Source organism: Cyprinus carpio, chromosome B18, assembly GCF_018340385.1.
Source record: "Cyprinus carpio isolate SPL01 chromosome B18, ASM1834038v1, whole genome shotgun sequence".
In the NCBI taxonomy this organism is placed as follows: Eukaryota; Metazoa; Chordata; class Actinopteri; order Cypriniformes; family Cyprinidae; genus Cyprinus; species Cyprinus carpio.
This window is the reverse complement of record NC_056614.1, coordinates 24,183,982-24,204,377: the sequence shown is the minus strand read 5'-3', so window position 1 is coordinate 24,204,377 and position 20,396 is coordinate 24,183,982. Positions and strand designations below refer to the sequence as shown.

The window sequence follows — 20,396 nt, the reverse complement described above, 5'->3', positions numbered from 1 at the left end:
CTTTTTAAACAGCAATATACTGTGATGTTTGTGCAAAGTAATCACAGATCGCTCTTCCATACGGTGGCATAATCGAATTAAATCACATCAGGTGCAGTAAACCCCGGCCTGTACCTTTACGTGTGTTTATATTTAGTAAGGCATTATCAAGGAAGGATGTCGGTGTGCCATCTGTCGTGCGCGTGAGTCATTTTTACTCCATACATTGGCCCTGCATGAATTCCTGTCTCGATTGTGCTGTATATATTCCATCTGTCGCAGATTGCATTGGGTTTGGGTTACACAAGCTCCTTCCTTTCATGGCAAACGAGAAGCCCTACAAATAGCAGCGTAGAGAGCTATCGGTATCCTGACACCATTACCAATCTCTGCCCGGCATTGATCACACATTTCCGCTGGCGATCAGGATTTGAAAGCGTGCCAGCGATGAGGTGGAAAGGAAAGATTCACAAACGGCTCAGAGACGCTGTGAGAGAGGAGAATGCTGAGCTCACTGTCGCTTCTCAAAACGCAATGTCTTGGATCATATTTCACCACAAGAAATCTAATTAGCAAAAATGAGCTATATTTGATGTTTTCATATATATATATATATATATATATATATATATATATATATATATATATATATTTAATGGAAATTATTCAGTTCTACATTATATGCAGTTATACATACACATAAACTGCATTTATTACGGTATAAAAATGATGTTGTGATTGGAAGGAGGCCGATGTATTGTGTCTCAGAGACACTGTGAGTGAGGATAATGCCGAGCTAAGCTCCCCATGGCTTTTCTGCCCATGACAAACACACACACACACACACTATCCTCAGAAGGCACGTGCGCACCATAATTAGAGCTGATGATGTCAGCCAAGTTCCAATCCACGCCTTCCCCGTCCTACACGTTCACGCTCGGAGATTCGTTTCATCCTGCTTAATTGCACGGAGGGAATTACGGCAATTTCGGAGATTAGCGACGGCCGCCGTTAAAACGAGGTGGGGGGTTGTAGTTATGATCGTATGCAGTATTTCTTAATTCCGGGGAATATTGGGCCGCGGGGTTTGTGACATTGAACTGTGTATTATCCAGTGAAGGGGAATGATGGTGACTCGGCACATCACAGAGGGGAAGCCTGAATTACTGCACCCGCGGGGGGCTGCTTTTAATTAAGTCTGCGCCATCTCGTTATGTCAATCATTTGTTGTGTTGGGATACACGGTATGCAAGAATGGTTAAAATGTACTTTTTTTCACATCTAATCAAAATCAAAGTTTTGTGGCTTGTGTGCTGTATGAAGTTCTGTTCTTGCTCAGTATTTTTGTCATGTTTTTCATTTCAAGATACATTTATCTGAGATAAAAAAAATTACATAAGAAGTCATTTTCTGAGAAATCAAGAAAACAGGAAAATCAGTCAGTGGGGTCAGAAAATAAACTTGTTTTCCCTTTTAAGTGGATTTTTCTGACCCCATATTTCATCTCACTTCATTTTAATAGTTTAAGAAAAGAATACTTCTATTTTTATGCTATTTTGCATTTTTAGTTATTTTGGTCATGTTTTCCAGTACAAATATCTAAACATTCTAAAATTGATAAATATTTACTTGAAATGCAAAATCTTGTTTTCGGTGTGTATTAATGTATTAAAATTAAGTGAGTTTTCCTGAAAAATACCAAAAATACTGATGACTTATCTTGCTCTCAAGCATATGCAATTTTTTGTCCAATCAGAAGCCGACTTGAAAGTGAATGTCCCGCCCCTTGACCCTTACATGAGTTGACTAGTGTTATGATGTTAATTTTCTATTTAAACAACCCTTTGATTTGTCATGTCCCAACTTCCTGTTTCAAAAGGAGATATTGTATTTGTTAGGAAGTATTATTAAAGGCAGTCAGTTCTGATGTCACCGACTTTATGCTTCAACGCTGGTACAATTATGAACTGCTGCTGGTTCAGTCAGCATAAGGAGAGATTCAACAACATTGTGTGCTTAAGCAAGCCCCAGAACCCTACAAATTGCGATAATATGTTCATGCCACGTTTTTATGATTCAATTGTATGAAAGACACGGTAAACTGATGAGTGATGTAAAAGCCTCATTACTGGTAAACTCTTGTGTCTCTGCCCAGCTGCTCCTGAAATCCTCGGCCACAAACGAAGCGAGAACAAAAAAGAAGGTGAAAATGCGACGCTGTACTGCAAATCAGTGGGATACCCGCATCCTGTGTGGTTGTGGCGCAAGAAAGTTGGTCGGGGATCTTACATTGTACGTAAGCATGTCATATATAATATATATCCATATTCTGCTCACCAAGGCTGTAATTATTTCATCAAACATACAATAAAATTGTAAAATATTATTACAATTTAAAATAAGTGTTTTCTATGTGAATATCTGTGAAATTGTCATTTATTTCTGTGATGAGCAGCTGAATTTTCAGCATCATTACTGCAGTCTTCAGTGTCACATGATCTTCAGAAATCATTCTAATATGCTGATTTGCTGCTCAAGAAACATTTCTGATTATTATCAATGTTGAAAACAGTTGTGCTGCTTCATATTTTTGTGTAAACTATGATACATTTTATTTTTTTAGGATTCTTTGATGAATAGAAATTTTAAAGGAACAGCATTTATTTCAAATGAAAATCTTTTGTAACATAATAAATGTCTTTACTGTCACTTTTGTGACAATTTAATGCATCCTTGCTGAATAAAAATATTAACCTTAAACGTTATTTATAGGAATAGTTCACCGAAAAATACAAATTGTGCCATCCTTTACTCTCCCTCATGATATGACTTGGAATCGCATTGAAATCTATTTCATAGACAGAAGATGAGATGATGTCATGAATTAGATGAATTTTCTCTCCATTTTCTCGTAACAGGACATTGACAACAGCACCGGCCGCTTCTTCATCATCAACAAAGACAACTTCACAGAACTGAGCATCATCAGTCTGGACATCAGCACAGACCCGGGCGAGTACGTCTGCAATGCCTCCAACATCATCGGCTCCAAAGAGTCCATGACCATCCTGCGGGTGCGGAGTCACCTCGCCCCGCTGTGGCCTTTCCTGGGCGTCCTGGCCGAGATCATCATCCTCGTGGTCATCATTGTGGTTTACGAGAAGCGCAAGAGGCCTGACGAGGTTCCAGATGGTAAGTAGCGCTCTGCTTTTAAGAACATTTGCAAAAAGTCTTGCGGTTTGATTTGCCCGGAGGCGTTTGTTGAAATTATGAACTTGATCTGCAATATAATATCATCCTGAAGTGCTGTTGTTTGGGCAGTAGATCAGAAAATGAAGTGAATTATTCTAGAGGGCTTCACAATTATAATGATTATGATTGCTGATTTTACTTGATAATAGTGACATAAAACACTTATTTTGTGTGAGGCAGCTGCATGAAATCTTCTGAATACATGCAGAACATACTTGAAATGCAGAAGGAATAGCTTGTTTTTGGAACAAAAAGCCAATAGGATTTTTACTTTGGCTTTTGTATTATTGCAGAAAATATGCTCTGTGACCAACGGAAGTTTGTTTTTTACATATGTTCTTCATCATGATAATCTTCACAACTTTAAAGAATTTTGAAGCTTAAATAAATAGTTAAACATAGGCTATAAACATACTACACCATTAAGTTTACAACAACTCTTTCAATCTATAGAACTCTTTAGAATCTACAAGTGGAACATTTAGGTTTAGAATAGTTTGGAAGTGTGCTTTTATAAAAGCAACTGAGTTTACCTTTTCAAAGTGATGACCTTTAATGTCCCCTACAACCTTTGTAGTCCCATTTGGAAACATCTAAGTTGTCGGCTTTTTCAAGACACATAAAAGCTTAAAAATCATAAGTGGGGTATATTACTGATGTATTTTATGTTTGAGACTAAAGCACGAAAATATCTTGAGTTTGTGTTAAACACAGACCTTATTTCAAGCATTTAATCAAAACCCAGTGACTTCAGCACAATGCAACCATAAGTGCAAAAATGCAACTAATTTCCAAGTTTTAGGACTTATTTCTGCAGCACTCTATTGCATGTCTGAAATGTCTAAAAATTACTTTCTCAAAAGTACGGAAAGAATCATTATTCATGGAATAAGAATCAGAACAGTAATTGTTAAATTCCTCCTGATGTTTCAAATGATGTTGCCTCAGCATTTTCTTTTTTTCATGTGACAGTCACAAATGAAAGTAAAACATATTTAAACACCCATTTAAATAAACACTTACACAAATAGGCCTGTCTACTCTGATTGGCCATTGCATTCATGTTCTCAACAGAGCAGTCTGTGATTGATTATAGAGTCCAACCGCTGCCAAAAACATGTTGCAAATAGAAAATCTGGATGCATTTGAAGTACTGTAGACATACAGTAAATACTGACTGGTGTCATCAAAACAACTGATGAATTAATTGCATTAGCAGTAACTGCAGTCTTATATATTCAGATAATTGTGCAGCCCTATGATGTACCACACACACACAGATGAAACTAGAATAATCCATACAGGCTGTTTTGAACATTGAAATCCACCATCAATAATATATTCTGAAGCAGGTTGTTAGTGGGTCATTTACGGACGGAGCTCTTAGCGTAGTTGCACGAGTGAATATTCATGAGTGTTGAGTCAGAGGAGAGCCACTGGGAAATACTGACCTCTATGCCTGACCACGTTTTAATCTGAGACCAGATCCTCCACTAGAAAGACAAATCAGGACACTGGAGCTCCTCACATTTGTGCGCTCTTAAAGTTAATGAATAATTGATTCAGTCATCAGCTGCACGCGATTCTCTCGTCTCAGTAAGAGAAACAGAAATGGTAATATTGTCCGGTTATCACAAGATTTTTGGAAGCAAGGCGGTTTCTTTTTGTTTTCAATCAATTTGTCACACTTTGCACTTTTAAAAATATAGTTTCTAAAAAGGGGTTTTTGTAGCTATGCAATTGAAGAACTATTTTTGGTTCCCCAAAGAACCTTTCAGTGAGTTTTTAAAGGAGTAGTTCACCCAAAAATGAAAATTTATAGAAAATGTTCTTAACCTCAGGTCATCCAAGATGTAGATGAGTTTGTTTCTTCATCAGGTTTGGAGAAATGTAGCATTACATCACTTGCTCAGCAATGGATGCTCTGCAGTGAATGGGTGCCGTCAGAATGAGAGTCCAAACAGCTGATAAAAACATCACAATAATCCACAAGTAATACACACCATTCCAGTCCATCAGTTAACATCTTGAGAAAACAAAAGTTCTTTGTTTGTAAGAAACAAATCCATCTTTAAGATGTTTTTTTAAATTTGAACTGTTGCTTCTGGCTATTATGGTCCATAACCCATAATAATACTTCCTCCAGTGAAAATGTTCATCTCCTGTTGTCTCTCACGTCAAAATCCACCCATATATTTGTATAGTGCTGGTTTGGTTTGTAAACGGTGCTTGATCTGTGCATATTTCTCTCCTGTTTTAGATGAAGCTACTTTGTCAGTCATTATTATGGATTATGGACTCTTATTTTGGCCAGAAGTGATAGTTTAAGATAAAAAACGCTTTCATGATGGATTTGTTTCTTACAAACACACAGCTTTTGTCTTCTACAGACATAAACTGATGGACTGGAATGATGTGTATTACCTGTGGATTGGTGTGTTGTTTTTATCATCTGTTTGGACTCTCATTCTGACGGCACCCATTCACAACCATTGGTGAGCAAGTGATGCAACGCTACATTTCTCCAAATCTATTGAAGAAACTCATCTACATCTCGGATGGTCTGAGAGTGAGCACATTTTCAGCAAATAATTATTTTTTGGTGAACTATTCCTTTAAAAAAAGAATATCTAAATAATCCTAAGAACAATTTTATACTATAAAGAACCATTTGTGCAATGAAAGGGTTTCATGAATATTAAAGGATCTTCAGTGCCAATAATCTCCATAGTGATTGAAGTTTTCTGTTGTTGGATGTAATAATGAACATAGAAGTTGTCATTTACTCCCGACATCTGAGGGAAATGCTCCCCCGATCTACCTAAATGCATTTATGTTTGCGCGAATCATTCCTGATCCAGCTTCATTTACAGCAGAAGTGGGTATAAGGTTTTTTTTTATTAATCTTTGCAATCGCTGTTCCTAATAACGTGCTAGTTAGCCAGTTTTGCTGCTAAAGTAAACAGTTTCTCAGAGCATGGTTTGTCACCCCACAGAAGAGAGGGGCGGGGTCAGCAGAGCTCATTAGCATTTAAAGCAACATGCAAAAAATGGGTTGATTTCTGCAGAGCTGGTTTTGACAGGGTAAAAATTGTGTGTTTTTTTTACACTACCATTGAGAATTTTTAACCAAAGTATGTTATAGACTTTTTATTAAGACCCTAAAGAATCATATCAATTTGTGTCCGGTGACCCCTTTAAGAGTGTGGCCGCAGGGGAAGAGCAGGAGAGGATCTTCACAGTAACCGGCGAGTCAGTCGGTCTAAACCAGCTCCGTTCTGAACATGTCGTGGCTGGGAGTGTGACAGTCTCTAAAGGGATGCAGTCAGGCATAGCTCCATGCTAATTTGACCTTTGCAGAACCACAGAAGGGTATCTCAGAGCCAGGGGTGGTCAGACGCTACCCTTTACAATGTGCTGCGAGATGCACCGCGTTCTAGTGACTGACAACACATGACTTACAATCTCAGAAAAACTGAGCAGCTTTTATTGCACACTTGAACTCCAGCTAGAACTAAACACACGTCTGTCTCACTGCAGTCTTTATCAGATCCAACATCCACCCAGTAAGTGTTTGTTTACGTGTTTAGCAGTACATTATATGGGATGCGCTGGGATTTCTCATATACAAACTGCAAGAATAGAAAATAAATATCCTATTAAAGTCAAGATGACCTGTTTAGTTTCTCTATAAACATGCCCGGTTTTATAAGCGATTCATGCGTGCATGTTTTTCCAAAAGAAAAAGTCTGTTGTCTTGATCCTTCATCAAAAGAATTACTTGCTTTACAGTTAAATATAGGGCTGCATGATAATGGTTAAACTGATAATCATGATTATTTAGCTCAAAAATAATTTATTATTGTCATTTTATAGATTTATTTTTACAATTATCAGAATTATTACACCTTCACAGAAGCACAAATCAAGAAAACATCAACTTGCATGGATTATTTGACCTCATCTAGTTTCCTGATGTTTTATAATTATATAAATTAATACACTCCACAGATTTTTTACAAATTAAAAAGCTAAACCTGCGAAATTCCTAATATTAACCAATTTTGTTAAATTTTTTCTATTAAAGCAAAAAGTAGCATGCATTTTTTTTCAGCAACCACAATTGCAAATATTATAGTCAAGATTCATGTTCAGATTTATTTCAGTTCTTCACTGAGGTTTGATTGCAGATCTAGCCGTAGCAAACAAAGCAAACGACCATGTGAAATAAAACACTAGCACTATTACACTTTTATTTGAGCAAAATATCACGTATCGCTAAACTCCAACCTGCATGTTTGCTGGTATATTAGATCATCAGCGTTTTATTTATTTATTTATTTTTCTTCTTCTTTCTCAGCGCAGAGAGAGTGTGTGTGGGCATGGTTACCAGGTTGGGAAGATCAAGTAAAACATTGGGCAGGAAAGCTTTGATTGGGGAATTTAAACTCTTGACATCTGGCAACCGCAAACATAAAAGCTGGTGGAGGCTTGTTGCAAGATAAAGCAAAAATGAAATGTTTTCAGGATAAATAACCAGCAGGTAAATGTCGTAGATTATGCTTAATAAACAGAAGCAAAAATTGTGAATGCAAATAAAATACAATTTACCATGCAGCCCTTACTGTTTAGGCTGGTTTAGCTGGTAATGTTGCAGTCAGTGTTCAAGTATGAAAGGTTATGGTAGTAACAGCAAATAATGATAGATTTGAAAGTCTGTTCTGTTGGGATACTGGTGAGGAACTTGTTGATTGGGGCTGTGAAGGTTGTTTTATGTTGAAGTGTAGTTTGTGTGCTGATAAACACAGGATTTGTCAGGTGAGCTGTGAGTGCTAAACCAGCGCTGCTTCTGCCAACAAACAGGACGGTTTCAGCTGGAAACAAAGGGGTTTTGTGTGTTCGTATTAAAATACACACTCAGGGCAGATAGTGAATAACCCAGGTGCTCAATCAAACTGAATGAAAGTGTTTAACGATTGCAAGTCCCTGCCTGAAAGTCACAACAGAGTCTATTTTTCTTCAAGTAAATAACAGGTGAAACTTTGTTTTTTCCTCTTCCATGTGGCTCCGTATTCTTTCTCGTTGGTAAGTTTGAGAACTTGCATGTCTTGAGAAATTTCTGCTTCTCTTTGTCTCCTCATTCAGGCTGTGATGTCAACGCGTGCTTATCTAATTATCAAAAGATATTAAAAAGCTGTTGTGATGAGATGTGTCATCAGCAGTATTCATTGTGACCAGATTCTCTATTGATAATTGTATGGTTTATAATCAGCTTATTTACAACATTTAAAATATTTATTTTTAGTATTTCATTCATCAAGGTATAGGAAATTATCATAATTTTTTTAGCTTCTAAAATTTAGTAATATAGTTTTCTGTGTGAAGTCAAAAACATGATGGATGAATCTCATCAAAACATATTTATTTTGACATATTTCACCTTCATATTAAAATAATTTGATATTTTTTCATCTCCTTTACTGTAGCACTATAAAAAGTTAATGTAACTGTGTTTTTTTATCATGAAAAAGAAGTACAACATATACCACAGTGACCCTTGGATAATTAACAATTTTAATAATTTTACAATCTATACATTTTTTTTTTTGTATATAACAGTGATCAGAATTAGTTTTTATTTTTAGTTATTTTATTTTTATTTATATTTGCATTTCAGTAATGATAATTGGGGAGTAAGTGTAGTTAACTGTAAAAATCTGTTAAAAAATATTTAATATTGTTTTTTTTATATTTAATTATGTAATATTTTTGTTTTTTTATTTTTTATTTTTATATAATTTTATTTTATAAAATATATATTTTTATAATAACTATATTTAATTACATATACATATTTATTATATTTTCATTATATATATTTATATATTAAACAATATTTATGCAATAGAGAGAGAGAGAGAGATTATTTTGCAGTGAAATATGGCTTGATTATGTTCATGAGATTCACCCTTACATCTTTATAGTAAGTCATCACATGACCTGGTTACTTCTGTTCCTTTAATCAAAGCTGTCACTTGAGACACACCTTCCTAATTAATAAAATGAGAATCAGAGTAACGTGGATAGAAAAACAGAGCATTGCTTCATTTTTAAGCATCAATTACAGCGTGTGTCTGGCTGTTTGTTTTGCTCTGGATGATTCGCTGAACGACCTCTACAGACACTATCTCACAGCAAGACCGCATGCAAAACATGCAGTAAGGAGAGAAAGTTGGCGTGCATGAACGGCGTGTTCTGTTTTGTGGTTTGGGGAGGATTTGTCCCCAGGAGAGGGAGTGATGGGAAGCTGCGCTAGATTAAGGTAGATTATATCTGCCCACAGTCTTATCATCAGAATCAGAGATGAGGACATAATGCGATGACGCACGTTACAGCTGAAATCCTCGTGCCATGATTTCATATTTCCCACAGCGGCGTCCTCTACACCTCTGTGTGCAGATATACTGACACGAGTGAAAGTGAATTACTGCATGAACGTTTGTTCACACTGACGGTGATTTTATTCAACTGGAGGTCGAATAATCAGCGTTAATAGCAGGCTGCACAATAATGCCCATAGTTTTTGAAAATCTGAACCACAAATGAGATGTATTATTAGTAGATATAATATAATATAATAATGCATATATTTTGCATTAAATCATGAACAAGAATTAAAATCGCAATGTAAAATTAAATGTGCTGCAAGCAGATTTAGCTGTTTTGCAAATCTTGTATTTTTTTATTATTATTATTTAAATGTGAAAAATGAGTTTGCAAACCACAGTAGTATTTCTATGACTTTCCAAAAAAGGAAATAAAATATGGAGAGATTGACTACATTGATCAGGAGAGAGAAAAGATGTCAGATTTGCTGTTGTATTAGAAACTGCAATTTAATAGTAAGGTAATATTACATAGAGTATAGTGTTATAAATGTACAAGGAATTATAATAACTTTTGATTTATGATGTTAATAACTGTGGAAACGTGTCTGAAAAGAATCCATTGTATCGCTCAACATTTGCATAAAGTTAAACTCTGCTCAACATTATGTGTTACTAGAAATGGCCACATTATATCCTCAGATCTTATTATAAAATTGAATACTTGAAATGAATCGCTGGTCAGTGTGAACGTCCCTTTACACTGGAGCTGCTCACTCATTAAAATGGGTTGTAGGTGTGCACAGGAACATTAGTTTGAGATGTTATATGTAAATAGTGAGGGGGAAAAACTTGATCTGAATGTTTAGTCTGATGGTTGTGAATTCAGAAGAATGAGGTTGTGATCTCAGATGTGTCAGAGAGTCATAACCTGCTTGGTGTCCAGCGCTGTGAATGCTGCTGCCTGTGGACGCATGTGCTGTCCTGACATGCATACACTAACCAGAACTACCCATCTGTCTGTGGAGAGACGCAGTGACCTCTAACTCAAATGACCTTCCTGCATCAGCAATAACCTGCTTGAGTTCTACTGCTGTTCTATTCATCTGCAGAGATTTATGCAGTCAACACACCAGTTGATTTACATGTCTTTTCCAGTCTTTTATAAAAGCTGGATAAGTAATATTATGTTTTATTTTATATATATTTCTGTTTTCAACATTTTTTTTTTTTTTACATGGAATTCTTAATCTAATATCTAAGTAGTAATATATTTATTAATTTAGTCATCTAATATTTTAATAATATTTTAATTTTTTTTAATAAACTACATTTTCTACTGCAACTTAAATGTACTTTATTTCTTCGTGAGTTACGAAGGCAACATTTCCATTTTTATTTTTATTTACGTTTTTTAAGTAATGTTTATATTTTATTTACTTCAATTAACAAAATTATTAATTTGTCATTTTATTAAACAAACTTATTCATTTATTCAGTTAGTTGCAAGACATTTCCATTTTAAATATTTTTTAAGTTATTTTCTAATATTTATATTTTATTTCAGCTTTATTTTAATTAACAAATAACATTTTTTTATTTATTTTTTTTGCAATTTAAGTACTTAAACTTATTTAAGTAAGTTGCCATGGCAACATTCAAATTTTTTTTAAAGATATTATTTTCATTTTTTTCATCTAATATTTATATTTTATTCCAGCTTTATTCAATTAATGATTTTAATAGTTCTAGTAATTTTAGTTAGTTGCCAAGGCAAAAATATATATATTTTTTTATTTTAATATTATTATTATTTTAACAGTGCATAACAGTCTCCATAGAAATTTTCATGACTTACCAAGAAATTGACATTTTAAAATTCACAGACATTTGCTATGACCTTAAAAACCCATATAATGTCCTCAGTGGAGATTTTTTTTTTTCTTTTTTTTAAATTAATATTAGTGGATAATCTAAACATTTAAAAAACAATTATGTGTTTGCACTTCAATTGTGACATCATAAGCCTAGTCAGAAAAAAAAAATAAAACATCAGATTATTTCAGAATGTTGGTCTAATATGATGTAATGTAATATAATATAATATAATATAATATAATATAATATAATATAATATAATATAATATAATATAATATAATAATGTCATTTGGCTGCTGTTGCATTTTATGCTGACCATTAAAAGTGAAATAACTCAATAACAATCATGTTTATCATCTCATTTTGTGAAACTTACACTTCAGAAAAAGTATAGAGTAATGAGAAAGCAGTCTGAAGTGTGATTGATTAATATGTCTTTTCTTCTTGCATGTTCTTCACCTGCATGTCGACCTGATGAAGATGATGAACCAGCTGCGCCAATGTAAGAACACAATTAATGAACACCATAAATGAGTTTATGAACACGTGTCGTTACGAAGCTGCAAAGTGTTTAACCGTACACATCTGTCACACAGAAAAACGAACTCCACGAACAACCACAAAGAGAAAAACGTGCGACAGCGGAACGCCAACTGAGCCCACGGACCGACGTAGACGAAAGCTGAAGGTTTACGCTTCTTGATTCAGTCTGGAGTTACAAAGCAGCATGCAAACGTTCCCTACAGTCGACTAAATGCTTCCCCCTTCCCCTGTTTCCAGATGACCAACTGCATATCCTGACCATACATATCCGAGGAGAGGACACGCTCCTGGCGATTTTCAGCGACGCATATCCTGCCTCACGTGGAGAAGAAAACAACAATAATGACAGCATTACACTGGCAGAAACGAACAATAAAGACTGTCTTAAGTTTGCCTTATTCAGGCTCATGATCTGTGTGAATGTGGACGCTGACTGAACCATTCTGAAGGTGATGATGATGATTTTACTACATGTGCTGTTAACGTTGCATTTCGTTCTTTTATCATGCCCTCCTGCTGCACTAATTCTTTTTCATATCTACATGTTGTCTCGAATGCATGCAATAACATAATCGAATAAGATTCAGATATCGTTTTTCTATTGTTACTTTAAGTGGCGTTGCATCCAAATGAATAGCCAGTGTGTGTGTGTGAGTGTGTGTGAGAGAGTATATCAGTGTGTGTGTGTTTTTAAAGAAATTTAAATGGATAAAAAAGTAAGGAATCATTGAAATCTTTGTACAGTTTATCATCCAATAAAACAATACTAAAAGGAGGTGTTTTGTCTTAAACTAGAATGCAAGAACTTTGTGAGTGGCAGAACAGTATTTAATCTTAAAGCTGATATTGTATTAAATGAAAAATGTAACATTTATTTTCTAGAGTTATTTAGACGTCTCGTACATGTGGTGCTGTAAGTGTTCAAATATTACAATAGCATCTGTAAAAAGAAAAAAGATTATATCTTTTTTTTGTAAATGTCCTGTTTCTTTTTAGAGAAAAGATGATGCTTGTACAGCATGGCTATAATCCTATGCAATATGTATTCATATAGACCTACTGACAGTTGTAAGGTGGGGCGAGTTTGTTTGATTTCAGAGAATAAAAAAGCTTTAACGGGACAGTTCAGAGATAAGGGTGCTTCGCATTTGAAATGCACTGCTGTAGTTGCATGACAACTCCTGATCAATACAGTGTGTGTCACCATGACAGTGGACCAACGTTCAATGGAGGAAGTGGGTGGAGCTAAAGCCATTACAAACTATGTGAATCCAATTGTTTCCTTTTTCAGAATAAAGCTTCCAAAATACGTCAGTGTTTCTGTGTGATTCTGTAGAAATGTGCTATAAATCACCCGCCGATTAACAAACTTTTGCCTTACTGACTTTATGAGCACATTTTACTAAAAATCATACTTTTAATTGTTTTATGGGTGTTCTGTATTAGTAACCAATGGGGGAGGAGCTTAGCAAAAGAGTAACTGGATTTTAGTATTATTTACTGTATATACTATTATAGCATATATTAATAATTTAAATTTTAGCTTCAGTTTTAGTCATTTTGATTAGGTTTTTTTTAAGTAACTTTCATTTTTTATTTTAGTTTAGTAATTTTAGAGTAGCTATTTATTTCAGTTAACTGACAAGTTTAGGTGTTTCTTCTTATATTTAGATATCATTTCAATTAATGAAATGATCCTTAATAGTTTTAATTGTTGTAATTTTAATACTTAAACTTGTTTTATTTCATTTAGTTGTCAAGGCAACAGTTCTATTTATTTTATTGTTTTACGTTTTTCATCTAAAATTTATATTTTATTTCTTCTTTATTGCAGTTAATGAAATTATTTATAACAGTTTTAGTTTTGGTAATTTTTATACTTCAGCTTGTTTTCAGTTAGCTGCCAAGTAACATTTCTATTTTTGAGATTTAAGTTATTTAAGTTTTTTTAAGATTTAAGTTTTTTTTTTTAGATTTAAGTTTAAGTTTTTAATATTTATATATTATTTCAGTTAAATTTGTAATAGTTTTAGTTCAATTTAAATGTTTCATATAATATTTATATTTTATTTCAGGTTTATTGCAATTAACAAAATTTTAATAAAGCTATGACTTATTTAAGTTGGTTTCTAAAGCAGTATTTCTATTTTTTTACTTTGTTTTTCATCATGTTTTTTAATTTATGTAATCTTCATTTCAATAACATTTCTAGTAATTTGCACTTCAACTTATTTTATTACATTTAGTTGAAATCCTTTTTTCAAGATTTTAGTGATATTTCTATTTTTCAACTCTCTTGCAATTAACGAACATATTTTTGTTTTATTTTAGTTTTAACTGTTTTAGTTTTTGTTAACTACAACAGTGATTTTGAGAGCACACTCTACCTCATTCTTGCATCAGCTCTTTCATCTTCTTCTCGACTTCCTCCACGAAAGCAGGAAAACCAGAATCGAGCAGGCAGACGCGCAGTAGTGCCTCCAGGTCTCCAGAGGGCAGCGTGCACTGATGAGACGCCATCGGCAGGGACAGCTCTCAGCTCACCCAGGAAGTACTGAAGAGGAAGAGATTATAATGCGCATGAAAAGTCAGTGTGCACTTCACGGATGACATCTCAGAGGTCAAATTAAAATATCACTGACTACAGCTTCTAATGCAGTGACTCAGATCCAGGCTGTCAGATCAATGCAGATCCAGTGGTACCTGAGAAAGGTGTTTGATTGACAGCAGATCCATGACAACGCTTGTGGTGCATCTTCAGGAGCCTGAAGTAGAAACAGAAATAGATCCAATCATTATAGTCTCAGGATTCACACAGAGGGCCTCTACAGCCGATCAATACCCTCATTATTAATTGAATGTCCTCTTCCCTGGCAATCTTTCTCATCCTGCTTCGGGGCGTCGCTGTCACCAACTATATTTTACACAGAGACTTTCCTTTGTGCTTTTGTGTTCCCTATATTTAGAGCATCAAGTCTGTGTATTTACATTTCAGATTCACAAATAAGCAGTTCATCTGCGGGTGGGATTATTTCTCTCTCCTCACCCATTTATTATCATTATGTGTCAACAGCTCCACCTAGTGACGGAAATCCAAATTAACATTCATTATTAGTTAAATTAACTGCCCTCCAGATGAAATGAATACTGAAACAAAATCTATGTATTTTTAATAAATGTTCCTGGTCTTATTACGCAACCTTCATATTTGCATGATAAAATAAAGCCAAGAAACAATCGTTCATCAAAATATGATTACGTCTCAAATGATTTCTGCTGACTAACCAAAGAGAAAATATCAATGAATAAACCACAAGCCAATTCCATCATAATCCAAATCCTGTCCTACATTATTTCCTGATAAATATTTGTTTGTCACAAATATTTGTGCATTTGTTTTTGTATAAATGTTATGTGCAGTAAATCCAGATAGATAGATAGAGTGATTGATTAATAGATTAACTTTAATAATTGTTCATCAAAAATTTTATAACTTTTCAAATGATTTCTAATGACTAACCAAAAGAAAAAAATAAATAAATCAATAAATCACCAGCCAATTAAATCATCCATTTCCTGTTAAATATTCTGATATGTCACATTACATGCATTAAATGTGGCACACAAGTCATTTCAACTGTTTATAGCTTGACATACATATTATGTACAGTAAGTCCAGATAGATAGATAGATGAACTTCTCAAATGACTCCTGCTGACTAAACAAGGAAAAAATAACATTAATCAATAAAATCCCAAGCCAGTTGTGCCATGACTAATGATCCAATTAAATTCTACCTTATTTCCTGCTAAATGTTCTGTTTTTTTATAACATTATATGCATTAAACATGATGCACAAGCCATTTTAACTATTTATAGCTTGTTACTATTACTGTTTATAAATATTATTTACAGTTAGTTCAAATAGATAGTTGCTGCTTTCTGCCCAAGGATTGTTCCTTTGGTGGTATGTTACCCGGTACTTACCGGGAAGCTCACTAGTAATTACCAGCCCCTTGATGTGATCTGCTTAAAAGCCAAAGGACAAACCCACTGGCACTGTCACTTGCTCTTACCACTGCAACCTGCTCTAGGAGTACCTACTGTACACACCATTATTACCCCATAGTTTCCCTTTATATTAACAAACATCTTTTGAGAAGATGGATGGGTGGATGGAAAATAAGTCTAGTATGTCCCACCTGCTGCTGCTGTGTAGACGGTCCAGGTTTTGCAGGATCAGATGGAGCAGCAGGTGCAGGGGTGGTCAGATGCACTTGGACAGGAACATAATCCTGCAGCGTCTCCACAGCCTTCCTGCAAACCTCAGCCGCTTCTGCCTGACTACTGCCATCAAACTGCATTCGGATCAAACAGCTTTAACCCTTACACACATGCAAAACAAAAACACAGAAGTGCCACTGTAATCAGCTGTATTTTCATATCACGTATTAATCAGGTGCTCCTTAAAACATGCATTAGGAACATAAGACATTCAACACTAAATAAACTCTATTTCAGCTGAAAACAGCATCATTGTAAACACAAAACCACATTTGCAACAATTTATTCATTGCATTTGCACATAAAGGCTGCTCTGCTGTTTGCAACCAAATAATTTTAACAAGGACTGTTGTTTTCAAGAAATGCATCAGTATTCTTGAAGCAGGGAATTACTGTTCAAAAAGACATGTTGGAGAAGAGATAATTAGCTTAATTAACAAGCCACATATTTTGTTTTTGAGCTGTAAGTTGAAGGTCACTCGGAAGCAGTATTTTTTTTTAATTTGCATATTAAAATTGTTTATTGCTTTCAAGGACAAAGAGGCGGAGCCCTCCTTCAGGACAACACACACGCATCGCATCCTGTTGAACTGCAGATCAAGGTATGGGAACATACTTCATTCATCAAATGCATCAATTTGAAACATCGCAGAACTGCTGCTCACCTTCATTTTAATGTTGAACAGCAGACTGTCATATTTGTGCTGGATTTTCAGGAAGCTCTGCGCACTGTGCAGATAAAAGCCCTCCTACGAAGAAAAAAAAAAACACAAGAAAACAAGACCACACATCACCATTATCCAGCAGAGACTCGTTTAATAGGATTATATCAGGCTGAAAAACACACCATGTAAGCAGAGAAGCATGAACCTGCCATCAGCAAACCTCCAGTGTTTCTAATGCAGATTCAGAAACACTTACTGCCAATCCAACTATAAACTGAATAATCAATTAACACTTTTACCAACTAAATTTTGTGCAGGAGAAAATGAGAATGATTTTTTGTAAATTAAAAGGTTGCATGGATGTTATGTCGGTGGTGTGGTATATACTGTAAAGTAGATACATCTACTTCATTGAGACATTGAGTACAAGGTATTTTTTGCTATTACACAAGCATGTCAGAAGGGGGCTCTACTAACAACTTCAATGCAGGATTGTCATGTTCACCTCACATGCAATATGCAACCAGGGACCATATCAACATTCATTCTGGTTCTAATACTGCTACTGTTACTTTTGCTACTACTAAAGGTTCTACTCAAGTGGGTATAGTTAACGTTTTACAGCAAGAACAAATGGGGAAACTTTCCCCTCATTTCATGCAAAATCAAAACCAGAATTATTTTCTTGGATTTATCATAAATCACTTAATGATCACTTGATACTTGATGAAGAAAGTGCAGTGACTGAATAAACTACATAATTCTATGGAGCTTTACCTCACATCAAGTACATATTTTAACCTAAAAACAGATTTTTACTCTCTGCGGGAAAATGCACAAAGAGGATAAGATTAAAATTAATATCTTTGCTTGTGAAATACTGCATCAGCATTGCACGGCATTGTTTTTTGCATCTGGTTTGTTGTGCAAGCAAAAAACCATTGGATTGTGTTAAGAACAAAAACACAATCTAAACTTTGAAACACATTTGATGGAAAAGTGACTATTTCAAATGCAGAGCTTTTTTTTCAGTTTTTTTCAGGAAAATGGAAATGTCTGTAAACTTGTACTATATAATAAAACAGGGTTGTTCAGATTATAAACTCATATCCATGACCGAACGCCGGTGCCTGCTCTCAAAATCACCCCACGCTTTGCTCTGGATGGGCACGCTGCCTCATTTGGCTCCGTTGTTCTGCATGAAAGCTGGAAATGTGACTCATTCTCCAAATGCAGCTCCCCGGCTCACCATGAGGAGCCAGGGACTATTGTGTCCACGAGTCCAAGATTGAGGCTTATTGTTGGGAGATATCCGAAGCACTCAACCTGGCAATCCCAAAGGGACAGCGACAGGCCCAGTGGGACAGAAAGGGGATTATGCTGTTTTTTCTGTGGGTGAAAAGAAATACGGTCAAGCTCTTATGATGGGCTCAGCGGACCCTGCGCTATCCTGACCCTGCACTTAAAGCCTGATGGGAAGAAGAGTGCAAAGGCTTAGAGAGTGGCATTTCATAAACAGCCAAAAAAAAAAACAATTTTTCATTGGTCACTAGCCAGATCCTGTGTGTTTTCATATAATCTTACCATGAGTCCATGGCCTTGAGATCCCAGCAGATGACCAGAGCCCAGAATATTCAGCTCCAGCTGGCCGGCGCTTTCACTGGACTCGAAAATCTGAAAGAAACACAAATTGGAAACTAGTTTAGAACAGAATCTAACAGGGACTTGGGGGGAGCTTTGTCTGAACAGGAACGCAACCACCCAAAACACCCGGTATCCACTTAACAACACCCTAACAACCACCCAAAACACCCGGCATCCACTTAACAACACCCTAACTGAACAGGAGAGCACCCGGCATCCACTTAACAACACCCTAACAACCACCCAGAAAACCCGGAATATACTTAACAACACCCTAACAACCACACAGAACACCCGACATCCACTTAACAACACCCTAACAACCAGTCAGAACACCCGGCATCCACTTAACAACACCCTAACAACCACCCAGAACACCCGACATCCACTTAACAACACCCTAACAACCAGCCAAAACACCCGGCATCCACTTAACAACACCCTAACAACCACCCAGAACACCCGGCATCCACTCAACAACACCCTAACAACCACCCAGAACACCCGACATCCACTCAACAACACCCTAACAACCACCCAGAACACCCAGCATCCACTTAACAACACCCTAACAACCAGACAAAACACCCAGCATCCACTTAACAACACCCTAGCAACCACCCAGAACACCCGGCATCCACTCAACAACACCCTAACAACCACCCAGAACACCCGGCATCCACTTAACAACACACTAGCAACCAACCAGAACACCCGGCATCCACATAACAACACCCTAACAACCACCAAAAACACCCTAGACATAACAACACTTCAAACAACAATTTAAGGGTTGAGCAAACAACACTAAGACTGTTCTTTAAACAGATCTAATTTAGAATTATTGATTTTATTAGCAGTAGCCTACTAATAGTTATCTTAACAACTTGTTCTACTCATTAAACTTTTTTTCCCCGGAGTTTCGAAGAAAAAACAACAACTAATGGTTAGAACGAATGGGCTTTGCTTTTTTCCCCACTCTGAGATATAGCCTATGTATGAATAAGAAATTAAAATATTTCACTCATACAACGCAAATGTCCCGTTTTCCTTTCCGTTGAGGGCGGGACTTTCGCTCATGCCTCACCTTCCACGCGCAGATAATGTTACTAACGTTACCTTCGGGGAGAAATCGACCGTAGCGTCGCAGTTTCCAAACACAAGCGGATATTGTCGTGTCTTTCGAATGTTCTCTGTGTAAAGAACATGGTAAAGAATCACTTTCCATGTACGCGTTTACTTCCCGACAGTTAAGCGTGTAAAACGAATGAAAAACGGCGAAGGCGGATGAAAGACTGATTGACGGTTAATATTTAAATCGCGTAACGTTACAAGCTAAACAGTATTGCGCATGCGTCAATATTTTCAATGTCGGGTTTTGTTAGTCAGATTTTTTTTTTTAAGTGTTTTAGTGTAAATTTGGTTTAATTGTGTTTAAATGATAATGTAATTTTACGTTTTGAAATGACCAATTTGTTATAATTTGAGGAACTACATGTATTAAAAAAACAACGTGTATAAAACAGTGGTTTAATTGGTATAAATCTAACGTTATTTTCTTCTAGATTACTGACACCAACCAGTTGTCTCTAAAATAATAATAATAATAATAATAATAATAATAATAATAATAATAATAATCTGACAATGTAATTTGCGTCAATATAGCCACTCTTTTACTGGAAGTCCACTGTATGAAGAATTTTATAATATGTCACACTTTAGTTTGTTATCCTCACTTAGGCCTACATAAATGAACTATAG

At 35.5% G+C, this 20,396-nt stretch overlaps 3 protein-coding genes across 6 annotated transcripts in view; 2 read left to right on the top strand and 1 right to left on the bottom strand.

Moving 5' to 3' along the window:
• LOC109109870 (neuroplastin-like) overlaps positions 1-13,348 on the top strand; it is a 35,318-nt gene extending 21,970 nt beyond the window's left edge. For 2 of the 4 annotated variants that reach the window (XM_042744511.1, XM_019122876.2), the window contains 5 exons: positions 2,135-2,271; positions 2,898-3,171; positions 11,977-11,998; positions 12,093-12,184; positions 12,277-13,348. In XM_042744511.1, the coding sequence (XP_042600445.1) occupies positions 2,135-2,271; positions 2,898-3,171; positions 11,977-11,998; positions 12,093-12,153 (494 nt within the window). In that variant the 3' untranslated portion in view covers positions 12,154-12,184; positions 12,277-13,348. Of the gene's footprint in view, positions 1-2,134; positions 2,272-2,897; positions 3,172-8,321; positions 8,438-11,976; positions 11,999-12,092; positions 12,185-12,276 lie in introns of those variants that run through there. The other 2 variants (XM_019122877.2, XM_042744510.1) reach the window with 2 other exon arrangements.
• Positions 13,349-18,122: 4,774 nt separating this feature from the next.
• LOC122134458 (meiotic recombination protein REC114-like) lies at positions 18,123-19,967 on the bottom strand. The gene is made up of 2 exons (XM_042744509.1): positions 19,720-19,967; positions 18,123-18,662 (listed from the first exon to the last, which is right to left on the bottom strand). The coding sequence occupies exons 1-2, from the start codon at positions 19,858-19,860 to the stop codon at positions 18,528-18,530; spliced, it is 276 nt and encodes a 91-aa protein (XP_042600443.1). The 5' UTR covers positions 19,861-19,967; the 3' UTR covers positions 18,123-18,527.
• LOC109102915 (potassium/sodium hyperpolarization-activated cyclic nucleotide-gated channel 4-like) overlaps positions 19,715-20,396 on the top strand; it is a 47,731-nt gene continuing 47,049 nt past the window's right edge. Inside the window, exon 1 of the mRNA XM_042743624.1 lies at positions 19,715-19,841. The gene's annotated coding sequence lies outside the window, so the exon portion shown is untranslated. The remainder of the gene's footprint in view (positions 19,842-20,396) is intronic.